The sequence below is a fragment of the Callorhinchus milii genome, unplaced genomic scaffold (genome assembly GCF_018977255.1).
Source record: "Callorhinchus milii isolate IMCB2004 unplaced genomic scaffold, IMCB_Cmil_1.0 Scaffold11, whole genome shotgun sequence".
Taxonomy (NCBI): domain Eukaryota; kingdom Metazoa; phylum Chordata; class Chondrichthyes; order Chimaeriformes; family Callorhinchidae; genus Callorhinchus; species Callorhinchus milii.
In genome coordinates, this window is record NW_024704752.1 from 11,919,826 (window position 1) to 11,940,464 (window position 20,639).

The window sequence follows — 20,639 nt, forward strand, 5'->3', positions numbered from 1 at the left end:
GGGGGGATGTTAGGGTGAGGGAGGGTGGGGGGTATTGGGGGGTGAGGGAGGCTGTTGGGGGGTATTGGGGGTGAGGGAGGGTGGGGGGGTATTGGGGGTGAGGGAGGCTGTTGGGGGGGTATTGGGGGTGAGGGTGGGGGGGGATTGGGGGGTGAGGGAGGCTGTTGGGGGGGTATGGGGGTGAGGGTGGGGGGTATTGGGGGGTGAGGGAGGGTGGAGGGGGTATGGGGGTGAGGGTGGGGGGGATTGGGGGGTGAGGGAGGGTGGAGGGGGTATTGGGGGTGAGGGAGGCTGTTGGGGGGTATTGGGGGTGAGGGAGGGTGGGGGGGTATTGGGGGTGAGGGAGGGTGGGGGGGTATGGGGGTGAGGGTGGGGGGGGATTGGGGGGTGAGGGAGGCTGTTGGGGGGGTATTGGGGGTGAGGGTGGGGGGGGATTGGGGGGTGAGGGAGGCTGTTGGGGGGGGTATGGGGGTGAGGGTGGGGGGTATTGGGGGGTGAGGGAGGGTGGAGGGGGTATGGGGGTGAGGGTGGGGGGGGGATTGGGTGGTGGGGATGGGGGGGGTGGAGGGGGGTTTGGGGGTGAGGGAGGGGGGGTATGGGTGAGGGTGGGGGGGTATTGGGGGTGAGGGAGGCTGTTGGGGGGGTATGGGGGGGGTGGGGGGCATGGGGGTGAGGGAGGGGGGGTATTGGGGGTGAGGGTGGGATTGGGGGTGAGGGAGGGTGGGGGGGTATTGGGGGTGAGGGAGGGTGGGGGGGTATTGGGGAGTGAGGGTGGGGGCGGATTGGGGGGTGAGGGAGGGTGGGGGGGATATGGGGGTGAGGGTGGGGGGGGATTGGGGGGTGGGTGGGTGGATAGGGACTACATTTCCCAGGGTGCACTCGGGCGCGGGCGCAGGCGCAGTGCAGCGGGGGGAGGGGGGTGTCCCGCGCTGTGGTGATGGCGGCCCTGAAGATTGGCGCCGCGTAGTGCCCGAAAACAGCCTCCGCACAGAACAACCCGCAGCCGCCGCGGCTCTGGGTCCTGGTGCGCGGGAGGGCGGGGAGGGGTTGGCCCAGCGGCGGGAGGCGGGAGGCGAGCCCCGGGGATCAGGGCCTAGAGCCTGGGCCTGGGCCTGGCGGGGGCTGAGCTGAGCTGAGCTGCTGCCCGGGATCGTGTCGGTGTGGACCAGGTGCGGGAGAGAGGGAGACAACAGCGGAGTCTGACTCTTGTTACCGTTTAATATTATGTTTTGTTTCACACAGACTTCACAGTCGGTCCTTCTCACTCACTCTCTCTCTCTCTCACTCACTCACTCACACACACACACAGAGACCCTTAGAGCTCGGCTCCACCAGTCTGTGCTGGTGTTTATACCCCCATGTGAGCCCCCACCCCTCCCAATTAATCCCCCCTCCCCTCCCCCCCCCTTCTACTTATTCCTTTTCCCTTACGGTCTCTCATTAAGTCATTCTTATCAAATACGTCTGTCCGCTTCACCCACTGCTTCCGTCCGTCCGTCACTCAGTTCCACATTTCTCACCAACCTCTGCGTCAACAACAACAACAACAATAACAGGATTGTATTTACAGAGCGCCTTTCACGTCGGGAGGACGTCCCGAGGCGCTGGACAGTTGGGTCGGGACCCGAGCATTGGGGGGGGGAAATGGTCAGGGTGAGGGGAGGGAGGGAGCGAGGAGGGGGTAGAGAGTCGAGAGCGGAGCTGAAGGCTGAAGGTCAAAGAGAAAGGTCTTGAGACCGGCCTTGAAGGAGGAAAGGGAGGAGGCGGTGAAGGCACTGGGGATGGAGTTCCAGAGCCTCGGGGCTGAGAGGCTGAAGGCGCGGACACCGATGGTAGGGCGGTTGGGGCGGGGGATGTGGAGCAGACCGGAGCCAGAGGAATGGAGGGTACGGGCAGGCAGGTAGGGGGATAGTAGGTCGGAGAGGTAGGAGGGAGCGAGGCCGTGAATGGCCTTGTAGGTGAGGAATGGCCATGTCGGTGTAGGTAAAGAAGTCTTAACCCCCCACTTCCACCCCCCCCCCACCACCCACTCCCTTACCCTTTTTATATCTGTTACTGTCTTATGTTTATGTGCTTTAATGTACGGCACAGCAATTTTTTTGTGTTTGTTTTCCGTACTGTACACGTAGTTCGCTCCACGCCTGTTCAGCGTTGCGTTGCTGTGCGCACACTGACCTGCCACGTTCACCCACAAAATACAGTCAATCCATTTTACAGCATATCCCGCGAAGCGCTTTGAGATGCCTCGACACCCGTGATCGGGTGCGATATCAGATGCAAGCATTGTTATTGTTATGTTCCCCCACGGTCTGGATTCCTTGTGGAAAAGCTGGAGGCTGTATCGCCTCGAAACTGGCCATTCCGCCCCTCTTCTCTGTGGAGATGTTTATGCTCCTCTTGAGACTCCACCCCTCCACTCGAGAGAGAAATGAGCTTTCTTCCTCAGTGTCATTGTATTCGCCCTTTCATTTTCAGTGTAAATCTTCATTTTCAGTGTAAATCTGGAATCCATATTCTGTCTGTAACCTAAGCCTCCAGCTACAGGTGCCGCCTTGTGACCTGTTTTGTGCTCACTTCCTGCTCATCTATCAGGGTTGTGGGCTTTGTTTGGTTTACAGGAGTCACAATGGCACAGCGTGAGATGACAAGTGTAAAGTGAGAATAATGGACAGCAGTCAAGTGTAATTCGGTCACAGAGCTTCGTCATTGTTTCTGATCAGAAACAGAATTCCATCTGTTTTCATCATAACTCTGTTCACTACTTTTTATCATTCCCCACTCCACCTGCCTTGTATTCTTTTCATGCTTCCAAGTCTCACTCTATTACCAGGCTGAGAGCAGCAGAAAATCTAAACTTTTTCACTCTGCTCTTGCTTGAGATTACCCTTCGCCTAATGGCAGAGCAGAAACTTTCTGTGAACGGATTGAACCACAATCGTGGATCTACTTTGTGACATTCTTTGCCATAGGGAGCTGATTCTTCATTCACTGCGTCAATGTTTTATTTGTTAATTTACAAAACAAAGCTTACAATTTTGTATCACCTCTTCAGGCACACTTGGTAGGGTTGTGAGGCGTAGTGATGTAGGTAAAAAGGAAATAAAGCGTATTGTGACAGTCAAGCTGAAAGTATAACTTCATATTTCTAGCAATGTCATACAAATGCTGTTTCTTCTGATTTTTGTGTTGTGCGCATCTTTTTTCTTAGGCTTTAGTTTATTTTTTTTGTGTCTGTTTAGTTTCTTGTTCTATAATTTGTTTTAGCATCAGCAGATCATTTTGACCGCTTCTTCAATATGTATTATTTGAGGTAAAGAATGACAAAATATTTTGAATTTGGGAATAACCTGAAGCTTTTATCTATCATAGCAATGTTCAAACTGTTGGTAAACATTGTCAGAGCTCCTCTGATGGCTCAGTTTTAAGGATACCTGCTAATGTGAAACTGAGCTTTGACGATTTGATGTGTTCTATGTTAGTGGTTGTCAGTGTTACCTGTGCCGGACCTAAGTTCCCTTGGCAAGGGAAGGGAAAAAAATCAGCAAATAGTTATTGGTATCTTGAAAGCTGTTTAAGGAACCAGAAATGTTTTATGTTATATGTTGTGGATGTCAAAAGATACTCTGATGTCTCCCACGATTGCATATCTTAGCAGCATTAGCAGCATTGAGGAGAAAAAAAATTGTTCGGACAAGTGTTTGCCTGGAAATTGTTTGTTCATCACGCAAGATAAATGTTTTTGTTTCTGGATGCTGGACCTTTTGGGGGATTTGATTGTTTTGTGTGGATATTTGGCATTAGGAAGTTACCTAGCCTGCTAAAAGTGGTTCTCTGTTACCTGTTTTTCACATGTGGACTCGAGCTCTGGCTAATATTGCTGTTTTTCACACCATTTTTAGTCCCCCCCCCCCCCACCTTATCCCCGACACTGATGTCCATTTTGTTGCCTCCAAGATCATCAACACTGTGGTACATTTGGCATAAGCTTGGCAGATATCAAATGATCCAGGGTCCATGCTCCTAATCAAGACTATGCGATTCTTGTATAAAATTCATCTTTATGTGGAGATAATCATTCTTGCTTTTGATATAGCACCTTATCACGTCTTCAACAGTCTCAAAGCGTGACACAGCATATACTGTAAATATATTCTATATAATATATTTATAATATAAAGATGCTAGACAAAGACTAGATCAAGCTGTTTATTTCCATAACTGCATATCCTGCTGCCACTCACTGACTAGTATTGAATGTGAAGAATTGTTGCTTGGGCGAAGTGCTTGTGAAATGATACCTTTAGGAGGGGATGGGGGGAAACAAAATATGGTCCGTGAAACAGATTGCAGCCTCCAGCCACAGTTGGCAAAAATTGAGCTTGAATTCCTGAGTGTGCAAAGCCCCATTTTGTCTCTGGTAAATGGTCTGTTGCATATTTGTATGAACAACTCAGTGTGATACTTTATTTATTAAATCACTGTGGATTCCATCTCATGAACTCAGTTATCCCAGCAGTTTCAGTCTGTTTGTGAGCTGGTGCAGAACATTGACTTTAGGATTTTGTTTTATATCCTCTGCATAATGCGCTGTCCACTGCTGGTCTGAATTTCTTGCGCATAGTTTAAACTCCTGCATGGCGGTGGCTGTTGAGCTCTACAGTTAAGGTTTACATAATTTGTAGAATTTGAATGTTTTAAGAGATTATTGTTTTCAGTTATTTTTTAAAAAAACAATAACCTACTGACAATCCCCACCTTCATGTATTTTGTTTTAACAGTTGTGCTGTGGTGGGGAATGGAGGCTTTACTGGAAGCAATGCAGAATCATGTACACGGAGGGTAAGTAAAATGACTGGCTTGTCTTCTGTCAGTAATTTGTTCATTTGTGCCAATTAATAAATACTGATTCTGGTGTGCAGTTTGCACATTAATGTGTTGTAAGTGTTTTAGTGATATTGATGAAATATGATTGCACCTGATGGAGAATATAAAAGGAAACATTAAAGTTAAATTTACTTGCCAGATTTGGAAGTCGTATATAATTTTTTTTTAAAAAGCTAGGGGAGAGAGAGTATGTGTGTGAGGCAGGAAAGAAAATGGAAGTGAGAGAGTTTTGCTGACATTCACCATATTTAATTTGTAGCAATACCCTCACTGGCTGTGAGGCTGAGTTACAAGAGTTGATGAGACAGATTGATATCATGGTGGCTAACAAGAAATCCGAATGGGAAACTCAGTTGCAGGCTGTGGAAAACACCCTGGATGTCAGAGAACGGGAGCTCACTGCGACTCAAGCTTTACTGGACCAGAAATGCAAAGAGGTAGCTTTCATGTGCCCTCCTGGTAAACCTTATGCACTCATATTTCCTCATTGGTAACTTCCACAAGTTGTCATTTAATCCACAAATATAGGTGTGGATTAAGGGAATAGGAAGGGAGGGGGCTTGTGTGGAGGATGAACACTCACAAGGGTCAGGTGGGGAAAATGGCCTGTTTCCTTGCTGTATCGTCTAATGTAAAAATATTTTTCTCTCTAGCACTGAACTGTCGTCTTTAGCAAATGTTTTTGCCATAAGGTTAGGACTGGACTGTACAAGGAAATTACTGCTGCTTGCAGCATATCCAATAACTTGTGCAAAACCTAAATATTTTTCATCTTTGAAGTATTTTTTGAAGTTGGACAGAGGAAAGTTTTCTGAGTGTTGTATGTAAAGAGAGTGTGAATGATATCATATACAAATATGTTTTTGTGAAAAGGACTCCTACCCTGTGAATTTTGCATTGCTACAGGTATGGCTTCCATGATACAAACTTATTGCAGGCAACATAGCGCCATTGTTGGAACATTGCATAAAATGGGCTTGTCAGAAAACCCCCCATTGAGACGACGCCACTCTTTACAGGAGAAAGTAAGTGCGGGGGGAGGAACTTTCAGTCTGAAGTACTCCACCCATCTAGTGAACAAAAAACATCAGTTTCAGTACAGAGTTCTGTAACTAATATCTCCAAAGTGCAGGGTGACTGGCATCCTTTTCATATCCCGATTACCTATTGGGAGGTTTCAGAGAGTGGAAAATTAATTTCATGGGGAACTGAACAGCAGTTACATTAATGTCCAGGTAGTTGATGTTTTCTATTTGCTGCAGAAGGAACCTGCTGTATAATGATTCCTCGGTAATTTGAGGTCTGAAACAATAGGGTGGGGAACAGAGGAGTCGAGGAAAAGAGATTCAAAATCAAATTCTTCCTGTGATAACTGGATGGGTGCAGTAATTTCCATCGGAAGTACTTTCTCCTACATTTACCTTTTCCTTTAAACATGCAACTGAACAGTCTCTCGCAGCCTACTACTACATTGTGTTCAATGCTAATTCGGGCCTCTAGATGGCATTACTGCTTTGCAATGTCTGATCTAATTTGAAAAGTTTGCACTAAATATTCCGACTTTCAAGTTTGTCTTCAAAGCAAGAGATTTTTTTTGCATCAATTATTTTCCCTTTGCTATTTTTTCCCTTTCTACCCCTTAAAGATATTTTGCTCCTCGTTTGCCTCCTCTATTGTGTGATTCTACAAGTGTTGGATACCCTCCAGTATGTTGCCTAAGTTTGTTTATTGTTTAACAGATGGGGATTCTGCAACACCAGTTGCTCAAAATGGAAAAGGTTCAGCAGGGCATGGTGGTGCAGTATGAAAGCCAGCTGAAGAATTTTCAGGAAGAGGTAGAGTAAAATGTCAAATATGTTTTATCAAAAATCTCAGCCGTGGATCTATGACTGAAGATCCCATAAGTGGAGCTTGGGCTCCAATAGGAACCATCTTTTATCACTTGACCGACCGAGTTATGAGCCTGTCATGATGTGTGTCTATTTTATTTGGGTGGGAAGAGGGGAGGTGATAACTGGCTGTGAATTAGTTAAATGACTGATGTTAAGGAAATTGCAAAATTGCCTTATTTATGATCTCCAAAGTCTGCAATTGGGCTACAACCCGAAAAAAACTCAGCAAATTTGTTTAATGCTTTACTAAAAGGTTTCATTCAGTTTTCCTTCTAGTGTACAGTTTCATGGTAATGTAGTGTTTTAGAGCTCCAAAACAGTTTGCTATGGAGAAGCAGAATTCAGCTTATTACAAAAAGATAATGTTGTCTTCTGGTTTGTAACTGATGTATATTGAGGAAATGAGATGGGATTAGAGCAAAAAAGCTTCTCTTGAAAACCATATTTTCTCCAATTTTATTTTGTAATCAGTCTTACCTGTTTTCAGCTTGGGGAGTTGATGAAAAGCTACAAGAAGTTGCAGAAACGACAGTTGAAGGAAGAGAGGGAGGAAATCAAGAGCAGGGAAGGAAATAAAGAAAGCAAATCTGAACTCACCAGGTTGAACAAGAAGATTGAGGTAAACAAACTCATAAAGATTTTATAAATGGTGTGAAGGCCGATTTTAAAAATCTCAAATGTACAGCCATTTGAATAATATCTGAAAGAGGAAGGTAGAGTGATGTTAAGTAGAGTCCTGATTGAAGGTCATACTTGATGACAGTATGAAATTTGATTGGTTTGGGTTCAGTGTTTGAATGTAATGGTTTGAAAACTTTCTGTAATTTCAAAGGTTGTTTTAAGCTCTCCTGAAGGCTTAGTCGAAGTCATGACTGAAACTGAACTGTGCAAACCAAAAAGATGCTGAAATTTTGTTCATAATTCTTTACCCACTCTTCTTCCTTGCCATTCAAAAGAGATCATCTCTAGAAACGTGGATCATTTTTTGTGATGAAGAGCTGGAATCCTGGCTTGTTTTCTTTTACAACTGCTTCCAAATTGATTTCAGGAATTCCGACAGAAGTCGCTGGATTGGGACAAGCAGAGACTTCAGTATCATCAGCAGGTGGCTTCTCTGGAAGAGCAAAGAAAGTTGCTGTTGGAGCAGTGCAAAGTCGTGCAGGTACAGCACTTTCTACAAAAGGGTCTGGTTACAGGGAATGTGTCAAATGTGTTAGGATCGACTTTTTATTTTTGACTATTGCTCTCTTTAATTTTTTTTTTACGGCTTTTATACAGAAAAATGTAAACTGCTGAATGATTTTTTGGTAATAATCTCATCAAAGTGTTTGGATGATCTAAACTGCAGTGGCAAAGCTTGAGAGGTTAACAATTGCCCCAATTATCTCAACCACTATATGCGGCTGCCATACACCTGATATCTGTTCTTGAACTTTTATTTTTGTTGTTCCTGTTGGTATTTTTGCTTATTTGCTACGAGATGGTGTTTTAATGAAGATGGTGAGTGTGACCAGGTGATGGAAGCTTGTGGACATCGGTGCCAAATCTGTTCTCTGTTGATGCCTGCTTTTGTTCTACAGGGGTACAAACTATTTCCAATTGAAGCACGGTTGGAGGCATACAGTGTTTCAGAGTGGTGCAGATGTGTAATGCAGTTCAGGGTTTCAGCAACCGCCTTTGCCCTGTTAAATGTCTGAGAACATCTGTTGTCTGTTAGTTATAGTTTTGTAGGAGCTGAGCAGCTAAGTGGGCCGATGTTGTGCAATATAATGGTAGAAATTCCACAACAGCGGTGGTTCAGGTTGTTATCGGAACTCGGTATTTGAACTTTCACGAAAAACACTGGACCGATTAAACAACTGTTTTACAATTGTTTTGAGACTTTTAACAGCCCAATTTCATCCATTGATCACATAAATGTGAAAAACGAAATAACTTTAGTTCAGTTTACATGGTCTTAACTTCGAATTTTAAGTGAATGCAGCACTGTATCGTGCACACCTGGCTGAGATTAAGAAAAAGAATATGTTATAATTTGTTTTGTCTCATACCAGCTGGAATTTGTCACCGGTTCTTGCTGTCTGTTATGTTAGATCTTAGAGTTGCTGCAGGCTTCATGCAGCTTATATTTAAAGGAATATGCCAGGAATGGAGCTTTGTGATTACCTCCTCAAGTATAAAAAATACCCACTTTTGAAAGAAAAAGCTTGCCACTTGATGCCTCACTTCCTAAAATTTTTTGGTGGTTATGGGGCTGAGGCACAGAAAGTCTTTATGGGTTAACCCCAACTCTCACCATCCCCTGTCTTTTTGAAGGTAATAATTAGGCTTCCCACCCGCAAAGAGTCATTTACTTTCGTTAATTGAGTTATTTGCAAGGTGGTGCAATTAGTGGCTGAATTTTGTGGAAGATACTATATTACAATGCTGATGAATTGATTTAAAAATTCAGTTTCAAAGCAGTTGCTTTCTCTTACTGAGCAGTTAGCAGCCTTTTGTTAGTAAATGACAGTGTTGTGTTGCTTACGACCACTGGATTTGAAGCATGGGGATATGTGTGGGAGGATCAATACCAAGAGCCTTTTTAAATTGCTTTTTATTATAAGGGACTTGCAAGTGATTAAGCTGAAGTGCATTTTTTCTGTGGCTCTTTTGTTGTGCCGAAAAAATGAAATGTATGCCCTATTTATAATGTAGGACACTTCAGAATATCACTTGTACACGTGCAATTGAGTCATGAGTTGCACCTATTAGTTTCTGGCTGCAAAACCTTCACAGAGACGAGCGATGCCAGCGGTGCATTGTTGGCCTGTCAGGGTGGGCTTCCTGTTGGCTTCCTGTTTAGCCCACGGTGGTCAGCACACTCAGTGACAGCAGGGTGCACTGTTTTTATTGTTTCAGCTGCTGTTGCCTCTGCATGTGGAATGCGTATGCACATCGGGACAAGATAGAAAGTGCCAGCAGCAGGATACTTGTCGTATAAATGTCGTATTGTTGTTTAACATGCAGAGCGTCTCGGTTTTAGTTTATAGACAGCAATAAATGGTGAGACATTCAGTGACGGGCTGCTGGCTGGTCCATGTTTCCTCTTTTATTTGGCTTCAGAGAAAAGCTGCAGGTGTAGTAGATCAGTAATTAAAGCCTAAAATTAAAAGAAGTGTCAAAAATAAATATTAAAAGTTCAGGAGTGGAGAGGTAAATTTTAGTGCTTCTGTCCTGTTTTTCTGCCTTTGAATTAAATATTGTATGGGGTGGAAAAGGTCCTTTTGAGTAGAAAATCTTTTCAATAAATGCATTCCTTTTCCCATATGTTCCCATTGAATAGAGAAAAATCTAATTGAAATGATTTGGCTGGCTGAATTGTGAGCATCGTTATGGTATGATTTGACCTGTATGGAGTGATTCGTTTTAATTGGCAAGGTGGTTTGATTTCAGCCTTTTCTGTAGAGTTTTGTGTTTTTATTTGCTCTTAAGCCTTGTTTCTTTGTTTGTGCTTCCCTTCTGTTTTGTCCTCCCCATCAGCAACAGACTGTAAAGTATCAGACTCAGCTCAGTAGTCAGAAACAGCTCATTGAACAGAAGGAACGACTCAGTCAATCAGAAATTCAGCATTTGAAGAACCAGTTGGAGCGAGCCAATGACACAATCTGTGCAAATGACATGTCCTCAGAGCGCCTGGACATGAGCATAGACAAATTAAAAGGAGCGAACCAACATCTTAAAGAGGATCAGTGTCAGCTCCAGGAAGAACTGCGACAATTGAAAAAACTTGTACAGGTTGGAGGAGACCGCTTTCCTGATTGAGATTTATTTCCTTTTGTGAAAAAGGGCCCATTTAAGATTATTTGACAAAATGGGCACGATTCCTACTTTCACAAACCGGAAATAAAAACAGAGGGAGGGGGAGGGGTGATGATCCATGATTAGATAATGAATGGAATTGGTGTGGTGCATGTGAAGAAATGATTTGTGCCAGCAAATTAGGAAATCTGAATACAAATTGAAGAAGCAAAGAGTGAGGAATAGCTTTGTGTTGACTTATGCAATAAACAGCAATCTAGTGCTATTATACTGACTTGAGCTATTGCAATTGAATTGCAGTTTGAGTTTGTGGGACTTGGGGGGGAAAAAACAGTAAATGGTTGTGGCCTGAAACAAGATCTAGACAGTGAGACACTCTAGGTCTCATTTTTTTTGATTCACTCTTTTGAGTTGATAGTTTTCTTATTTACAAAATAATAATCCTGATCCTTTCATTTGATATAGCATCGTACCACATTGTGAAGATGTCTCAAAGCACTTTACAGAATGTTACTGTGAAGTGTAGCAACTGTGTATTTGTAGGCAAACCTTCACATTTGATCCAATGAGCCTTTGCTGATGTGAGATCCTTCACTTGTGTGCATTAATCTCAATTCATGAAATAATAGACATCCAATCTCATTGAATCAGAGAGACTAGAGGAACGAAATCTACGTGTATTCTGTTCATAAAGATGTAAATGTGGGTCTGGGAGAAGAGAAGATGGTGCAATCAGAGCTTTTGAACATGTGAAAGGAATCGTTGCATCTGGAAGTTCTGCTGAATTTTAGAGAATAACCAAAAAAAGTGACCTTGAGTGCTGGTAACTCGTAGGGAAGACTGCCCGTGAAGCCATTCATTAAAAAAGGAAATAAATAGATTCCTGACTTAACCCATGAACAGAGGGATACAAGCTTAATCATAATAGACGTAGACGAAAATGATCTGATCTGGTCATGGATGTATTTAAATAGAGTAAGCAAGGTGGAACTGAATGGCCTTTACATATGTCTAGATCTTGTGGTATTTTATGCAACACCTATGTTTTTATATCTCAAACTTATTTCTCTTCATACATTTTGATGAAAGGCACTGATGTACTTCATTTAACAAAAGTGTCATCTTCAAATGCTATTTACAACCTTAATGTGTACTCTTCATGCTTTGACTATTACAAAGTAGTCAGCAGTTTGCAGGGGGTCGATTGTTCATTGTTGTGCCAGTTTCCATAATGTTAAATCTGCTAAGGCTGTAAATAGTTTTATTCTCAGCTGACACTTCACTGAGTTGTCTGGTGATGGACCAAAAGACATGAAAGTTCTTTTGTTGAGATTTGTAGATTAGCTGAAAAAGCAATCTTCGATGGAACTGTGTCAAACTGGGATTGCTTTGTGAAAATAAAGGGCAATTTTCCATGACTTCATTTCAATGTTTTCCATTTAAAATATTTCCATGTTACAGGCAGCAGGAATTTACAATTGCAAGCAGTATACATAGAGCCTCAAATTAAATTATATTAAATATCAGTGATAATTGAAGAGATAAATGTGGAAACTTTGCAAAACTATCATAATATAGTATATCTATCTCAGGTTTGATATGATCTAAAAGATTGTGTTGGAACTCTCAAGGTCAAGTTTGGTACAATTAACTATTGTTTTTCATTCTGGTGCATTAATGTATAAATGCATCAGCTGTTGTAGTACTGAATCATACAGATCAGTATGATCTTGATCTGTACTGAGTTAACAGATCTCAGAATGATTGTGGGGCACTGCAATTATTTTCTGCCCCCTGGTCTGGAGAGATGAAAATTAGCCAGGGTTCCCACTCCTGATGGTGAAACATGCAACCCTTTTTGGAAAGTGGTGAATTGTTTTGTGCCACGTTATGTTTATGTGAAGAGCTGCGCTAATACAGCCTTGGGACGCAACAGATTGTTAACTGCGCATATGCAGTTTAAATATTGCAAGTTTTTTCTCTTTTCCTCTCAGTTTAGCAATCACTAACCACACCATTCAGTTAAAATGACTACGTCTCTTTGCAATTTTATGTATAGGACCTGGAAAATTAAGTGTTTTCAAAAGTGAAATCCTGCCCAGTACAAGAAGTATGTTTTTTCATTTTAGAAAGGAAAGATTCCATTTTTCATGTTAGGGCTGTTTAAGGTTTGAATGACCCTGGTGAAAACTACTCTGTTGGAATTATTTTGAAAATGTCCTTACTTAACAGACATTAACACAGGAAAATAAGGAACTGAACACCATGCTCCGGTCACAAGAGGACATCATTCAGAATGCAGAACATCAACAGCAGCAATTGCACAAGGAGCTGGCAAGGACCAATGAGCTCCTTAATGCCATGGAGATAGCTGCCAGGTAAATGGTTGATAGAATGATACAAAGTTAGGTAGGGTAGTAAATAGTGAGGAGGACTGTAACCAACTGCAAGCCGACATACACAGAAGGGTGGAATGGACTGACATGTGGCAGATGGATTTCAATGTGGATAAGTGTGAGGTGATACACTTAGGTAGGAAGAATGATAGAAGGCAATATAGGTTTGGTAGCTCAATCTTAAGGGGGGTGAACGTACAGAGAGATCTGGGTGTTCAAGTAAGCGAATCATTAAAGGTAGCGGGGCAGGTAGATAAGGCAGTAAAAAAGGCATTTGGTGTACTGAGGTTTATTAGTAGGGGCATAGAGTATAAGAGTAGGGAGGCTATACAAAACATTGGTTAGGCCTCAGCTGGAGTACTGCGTCCAGTTCTGGGCACCTTACTTCAGGAAGGACCTTAAGGCACTGGAAAGGGTGCAGAGGAGATTCACGAGAATGATACCAGGAATGGGGAACCTTAGCTATGAGGACAGGCTGGAGAAGTTAGGACTTTTCCCATTAGAGCAGAGAAGGTTACGCGGGGACCTGATAGAGGTCTTCAAGATCATGAAAGGTTTCGACAGGTGAGATAGGGACAAGCTGTTTCCGCTGGTAGGTGTGTCTGTGACCCATGGTCACATTCTTAAGATATCTACCAAAAGAAGCAGAGGGGAGGTTAGAAGAAATTTTTTCACTCAGCGAGTTGTTCGAATTTGGAATGATCTGCCTGAAAGGGTAGTGAAGTCCGATTCGATAACAGCTTTTAAGAGAGAACTGGATAGGTATCTGGGGAAGACAGGTTTGCAGGGTTATGGGGAGAAAGCTGGTGATTGGGGTTAGTGAAAGTGACTTGCTCTGTCAAAGAGCCGCACAGACTCGATGGGCCGAATGGCCTCCTTCTGTGCCGTAACATTCTATGAATGGTGGTGTCCAGTTACTGCTTGTCAGTTTAAGTGGTTTGGGTAATGCAACAACCTACTGTACATCAGTGGTTGAATACTTAATGCTTTTGTAGAGCCTTCAAATCTCTGGAAATTCCCAGAAAGCTTTTGATTTTTAAAAATATAAGCTTCCACTTCCCAGGCACTCATCACCTCATATCATCTCTCCCCCACCACTCGCCATCCCCCCCCCCCCCCCCCCCGCCAACAATGTCATGAGTCATCGCAACCGTGTAAGACTGCTTGCTACAAGGATTGGACAACTGCAGCAATAAAGGCAGATGTTCCAAATACCGTTTTCATAATCTCAACAGCGAAAAAAGAGATGGGAGTTTCTCCTGGTGTCCCCCTGTCTTTTGAAGCTGATAGTATTTTTCAAAAGAAATCTTGTACTCTATGTCTTAGGAAATCATTGGAGGAAAGCTTGCTGCTTCATCAGTCCAGTGATGTCACCCATAGCCAGACTGAGTTACAGCGTGTGCAAGTGCAACTCCAGGCAAGCCTAAAGGGTGAGGAGATCCTAAAGGCTGAAGTTACACATCTTCAGAAAAGGTAAATGCTTGGCCATTTTCAAAGATGGAACATGACCTGAATGAAAACTAGGAAAGCTGAATTACTTTGTTTGCTTTCTGCTCTTTGTTAGCCATGTAATGAAGAAACTTTGAGCATCATTAATATTAGTGTTTTGAACTGAGCTTTGTGTCTGGGAACAATATTATTCATTGGGTAGTACATTTTGGCATGGTTTGGAAAGAATTGCATTCCTATACGTTTACTACAGGATTTTGAGTTTGGTCTGGGCTGATACTCCAGTGCTGCATTGTTGGAGATACTGTCCTTTGAATGAAACATGACATCAAGTTCTTGTGTCCCTGTTCAGATGGAATGTGAAAGTTCCGATTTCACTATTTTAAAGAGTAAGCGTCTCTCTTGATGTGTTGGTCAAGCATTCCCCAGATAAAATTAGTTATTAGTTGCATGGCTGTTTGTGGGACTTTACTGTGTGTAAATTGGTTGCCACTTTCACCGACAAAATGCAGTCACTACACCTTATAGTAAACTTTGTGAAGCACTTTGAAACGTTTCAGCGTAAATCACTATATCAGATGCTTGAATTATTTTTAAGTATCTCAGCATTAACAGTACTTGCTTTGACACAAATAAACATTTAGTATGGATGTAATCATTGAATCATATACTGACTAATCAATAACTGTGTTTAGCTATTGAATTAACACTGTTCCTATTTTGTTATAAGAAATGATCTGTGTACTTCATAGCTATAAAATATTATGAATTTTAGAATCAAACAACAATGGACTCCCAATAATGTCAGGTAAACTGTATCTATGAGTTGAATATGCAGTTAGTTTTTTTTCATTTTGAAAGCCATTTCAAAAATGTTTTTAGTTTAGAATCATCAAATGCTCAATGCATACGATTAACTGAAGAAATTACCAGGAGACATGATGAAATGCGACAAATTGAAGAAGATCACAGGAAATGCAAGCAGGACATTAAAAAGGTAGTATGTCAATGTGAAGGATGTTGCATTATCTTTATTCCTCAATGGGAATGCTATACATCCAGTGTGTCAATTGCCTGATTTATTTGGGGGTAAAAATAAAACGTTTCTCTGACTGTTGTATAATGTCCCCATTCATATCTCCTACCTGGCCCCAAATGTTTCAGATCTGTTCTAAATTGCATTCCCTCTCTCCTTGTTTTCACTGTTTGATCCTGTTTGTTATGTGCTATGAAACAAATATGATTTACACTTATTGAAAGGATTTTCTACTCAAAATTACCTTTTCCACCACCATTCAATATTTAATTCAAAAGCAGGAAAAGTAAATTACATTGGCTTCAGCCAAATTCTAAATATCACTTTGTTATTCCTCAGATTGAAATTGCACTTTATCACTTCGTGGTACAACTTGTCATTTCACCAGAATAGTACCTGCAAAGCAGTGAAATTTTGATGCCTCTCCCTTACCTTAAAGAGACAAAATTATCAGTTTGAAAAAGTCCTTTGTTTAATTGGAATCATTTCTTTTGAAAAGCTAAGAGACCAGCTGAATCATGGTGAGCAAAGTCGTCGCTCTGAGATGGAGGGAATGAAGGCGGAGGTGTCTCAGTTGACGACAGAATTGCACCAGCGTGACATTACGATAGCGACTATAAGCACAACCACCTCCAACATGGAAAGGCAGCTTCGAAGTGAAATGGAGAAAGCCGAGAGGAGTGCAACAGGATATAACGTGGTAATTTACTTTGCTCCTTAGCTTATGTGTTCCAATCAATGCCTTTTAACTATTTTTGGTGAATTGTTACGCTCCTTAGAATCTCAAAGTGAGGGATAGCAATACTAGATAACTGAACTTCACTACTTTATTTTTATCAAGTGTTTGCATAGAGAGTTTCCTGGTGAACAGAACAAAGTTCCCTCTATTCTGCAAATGACGTATCTCCTTGCTGCACTTCTGTCATGTTTTTTTTCCTTCAATGAGAATAGTTACAATTTGTTCCAGTAATAGACACCAGCTCTGTGGCCTACGCCTTCCAAGACTTGATTTGAGATTCAGTGAGCTAATTTGACTTTCAGACAGCAGATATCGGGTATACTCATTGGAACAGTGCAAGTTCAGTTCAAGTCATAAAAGTGACAGGAAGCTCAATGCATCTATTGTTCCATCTATAATCTTATTTTGTTCCTCTGAATTATTCTTTTTGTTAGCACAGCACAATACACAAAAGGCTGACTACCAATAGTTCAGAGTTGTGTGAATCAAATTTGCACTGGCATTACCCTTCAAGTTTATAATTTGATTACAGCATTTTTCTTAAAAACTGTACTTTCTGAGGGTGCAGTTAAAAATTTACACCACTATATTGGAAGGATTGAATTGAAAATAAGGTGAACCCAATTGGATTATTTTATGATTTCATCAAAGTTCATGAGTAGGATTTAATTCATGTGATTGCTTATGAATCAATATGGTGTTGAGCTTCAGTATTCCAATGCTCAGCATTAGAAAAGTTTTCTCTCTCGTATGTGTTGTGAAAAGGAATAAGGCCGTGAGTTTTCAACCAATTCATGGTGTTCACATGTGGAGGGTGTGGATTCAATAATGTTATAGGTTTGCTGGGAGCTCCTAATGGTTGGGTTGAGAAGACATTTATGCGTGACATTGTGTGTGCATTTAGAATAAACTATATCAATTTCCCTATAGAAATCTGATGCTTCATTCACTGATCTGCATGACAGCTATTCTGTGTCACTGAGGAGCTTGGAACAAGAGAACCAGCAACTCCAACAAGAACTGTCTGAAATGAAAACCAAACTGGAGGCTTCAGCCAAGGCGTCTCAAGACAGATATGAGATGGTTCTGCAACAAATACAGAACAAGTTGACAGATATCAGACAGACAGAGGACAGGTATGTAGGCTTCTTATCAAAGATGCTGCAATAAAATCTCAGAACACCTTTAGGACATTTTATGTTAAGCAAAATATGTTTGTTCTCCGTGTTCCCTCTTTCACTATACTTATGATTGCAAAAGATCACAAAATAAGTGTCTTGCCTCATCCTGTTAATTTGAGAGGAGAACAGCATTCCTGATGTGTAACATTATGATCATTGAAATGATCTGGTGTGTGTTGAAAGAGAGTGAGGTCACTAGTTCACTTTGCGCATCAACCATCTGAATATAATCCCATGTGTACGCGTTATCTGTAAAGTTTTCATTAGCCACAAATTGTTGGGGTGAATAATGCTCACAAAACTATGCAACAAATTTAGTTTTATATTTCCCAGGAGCTTTGCAGGTCAGGGACTCGGATTATCAAATTTTGCAGCTGTTTTGACGTTCTGCTTCATGCACTGCATGGAAAGCCTGAATTGTAAAAACTTTGCTTCATCTTTTCTTGCAGACGGATGCAAGATCTGCAGCACAAGCATGAGGAGCAGCTCCAGAAGCTTCAGACCAGGCTCGAGGAGACGATCAAGCACTATGAAACATGCAAACACAACTCCAAGCAGCAACACGCATTGCCTAAGCCTGGCTCCCCTTCTTACTTACCAGATGGACCGATTCAAAGCAACTCTTATGATTGTTCTCCTCATGGATCTCCACACAGGGCTATCTCGCCCTCCTCACGTATCAGTCTGACTGCTGATGGGAATGAAGCTGACTTTTCCGATGATACTTCAGTAAAATCTGCCCATTCAGTACATCGTGAACTATTTGCACCTTTGGTAAGTGAAGTTTTGTTTTTAAAATGTGAAGCACCTCCTGCTGAATTAGTAGGCAAGGAACTTTTGCCCTTAAACTTTTCCCTTAAACTGAATTATTTTGTATTTTTAAAATCCACTGTTGTCCCCATAAAATGATGCAAGTTTTGCTTATCTAAGAAACACTAGCGTCTTATGAAGAAACTATGTATACCTGATTGAAATTTTTCTCCCCACACTTTGCTTAAAGTGCTTGTGGGCATCAATGAAAACTGAATAGAGCTTTATGTTTTTTTCCCTGAACCCATAATACAGAGGCCAATTGTATCACCCCAAGTCGTCCACTGGCTGAGATCAGTCAATTTAGCACAAACTAGGAATTGTGTATGGCTCAGCTAGTTGATGATGATAATCCTTGCATTTGATATTGCTCTTTATCATGTCATTGAGATGTCTCGAAGTGCTTCACAGAATATATTGTAAAGTGAATTGTCTATGTATCTTGTGGGTGAAACAATTGATGAATAATAGCTTGATCTGGAAAGCCCATAAATGTATACGTGATTATTGCAAGCTTAAGAACGTGATCATCAATCTTTGTAAGCTTCATATACACATGAAGGAAATTTAGATGAAATTTTTAAGAGACGCTGCAAAGTGGTTAGATCTGAGAACTGAACCATCCATTCTTTTGCTTCCTCCTCCAGCTTGACTGTTTTTCCGTTGATTTTATTTCAGAGTCCATCTGTTATGTCTCCAACAACATCAGTTGCTGCACAGTTTCTTCAAGAGGAGGAGAAGCGGTCACAAAAGCTCTTAAAACGTTTAGACAGACATATTGAGGATCTCAAAAATGAAAGTGAAAGTACAGTGATTAGATACTTACAATCCTCTGCATCCACACAGCAGTTCTCAGCTTCCAATTAGTTGAAGCTGCTACTGAACACAATGGGATTGTTGTGTCTGGTTGTTGGGCTTTATTGCTACCATTTCGGTTGCTATCAAACTGAAACTGTACATAAAGTAGGGACTCTTTTTAAAAAAAATCAATGTCATCCTTGCTTGTCTCAGTTTCTTTCTCATCCCCATCTCACTTAGTTCTTTGCAACCATGTTTTACATCAGCGGGATGGAACTTACAGCTCTAAAGGACATTGTTGACCCTGACTCCTTGGAGGCACTTTGGTGCCCTCCTTCAAAATGAATTTTCTCCTCAGAGCCAGATTTTCAGTTCGCAAAATGTGACCAAGGCACAGTTCAGCCCCCTGGAGAAGCTGAAGCACAAAATGTAGTTCAGGCCAAGTTTTGAACTCCAGTAGTCCATTGTCTGACCTGCAGCATGTTATATTAAGCACACTGTGCTTCGAGACACAAATGTTAGCATTTGAGGCCTGGCTGCAAATAGTGGAACAATTTGGTGCAAATGGAACAATGCGAATGAGATCAAGTATTGCTTTTGATGTTTCATCCAATGATGGCACACACTTTCTGATGTTTGGACATTGTCTTGTTGAAAACTAAACTGCTTTATCAAGTTTTTCTCCCCCGCACACACCCATCTCTTGAAGATACTGTCTCTTGGGGCACTTGTCTATGGATGTTGGCAGCTCCCTGATGTCTTGCCCAAGTTTCCCATGCAACCAATATTGGCCATCGATGCCACTGCAGTCAAGCTGATTGTGTTTTTACCTGAGATTTTTTAATATATAATACAAATAAATATATACACAATATATTACATATATTATATACTGTATATTTATATACTGTCTATAATGTATGTATTCAGGAATCACTGGATAGAAATTTGAGAGTTTATTTTGGGGGGTGCTTGAGATCAATTTCAGTTTTCCACAAGCTGCTGAGATTTAATTAAATCAGAAAAGATGAGAATCAAACCTTAGACCTTGGCACTGTGTGACTTGGTGCTGACCCTCAAAGCCATTGGGACAACCTGAACACATTTGTTAAGGATCTTCCTCAAAAGAGTCAGTATTTTTAGAAATATTCTAAGCTATTTTTATGTACATAAGATTTATAAATAAACTTTTTTAAATTCGATTACAGACGAGTGTAGCTTCAAATATCATTGAAGCATTTCTTTCTGCATGTGTGGATATTGGACTTGTATGCAGCTGCTAAAAGTACCCAATTACTTTGATCTTTAAGACTTGAAACTTTTACTCTTAATACCCAGTGAGATGCTCCAAGCTGTCTGCTGACCACAAACACACAACTTTCCATGGACAGATGTGTTAAGTCGGGTATGCTGATGTGGAAATAAAGATAAGGATAAGCTCATGTCTGCAAACTATACAGAGTGTGTATTGTGAGAAACTAATTTGAGGGAAGTTATCTAGTTTAGTAAAGGCTTCCGAGAGGTGTGAAATAATAATAATAATAATCACTGAGGCTGTCATTCAGTTTCCATACCCCAGTTAACGTTTGGTGTGATTTGTGTTTTGCGATTTCTATTTTTCCTGAATCTGATTTTGAACGTTACTCTCTTAAT

At 41.6% G+C, this 20,639-nt stretch overlaps 1 protein-coding gene across 5 annotated transcripts; it reads left to right on the top strand.

The window, feature by feature from the left end:
- Positions 1-1,038: 1,038 nt before the first annotated feature.
- cep63 (centrosomal protein 63) lies at positions 1,039-20,180 on the top strand. 5 transcript variants are annotated; one of them, XM_042339082.1, is made up of 14 exons: positions 1,039-1,169; positions 4,779-4,839; positions 5,144-5,321; positions 6,624-6,719; positions 7,264-7,395; positions 7,825-7,938; positions 10,299-10,553; positions 12,810-12,955; positions 14,300-14,446; positions 15,305-15,419; positions 15,958-16,158; positions 17,128-17,333; positions 17,828-18,152; positions 18,867-20,180. In XM_042339082.1, the coding sequence occupies exons 2-14, from the start codon at positions 4,796-4,798 to the stop codon at positions 19,053-19,055; spliced, it is 2,148 nt and encodes a 715-aa protein (XP_042195016.1). In that variant the 5' UTR covers positions 1,039-1,169; positions 4,779-4,795; the 3' UTR covers positions 19,056-20,180. The 5 variants fall into 5 exon arrangements, with proteins under 5 accessions (XP_042195016.1, XP_042195017.1, XP_042195019.1 ...); XM_042339083.1 differs by lacking the exon at positions 5,144-5,321 and adding an exon at positions 5,791-5,909; XM_042339085.1 differs by lacking the exon at positions 10,299-10,553.
- Positions 20,181-20,639: the final 459 nt, after the last annotated feature.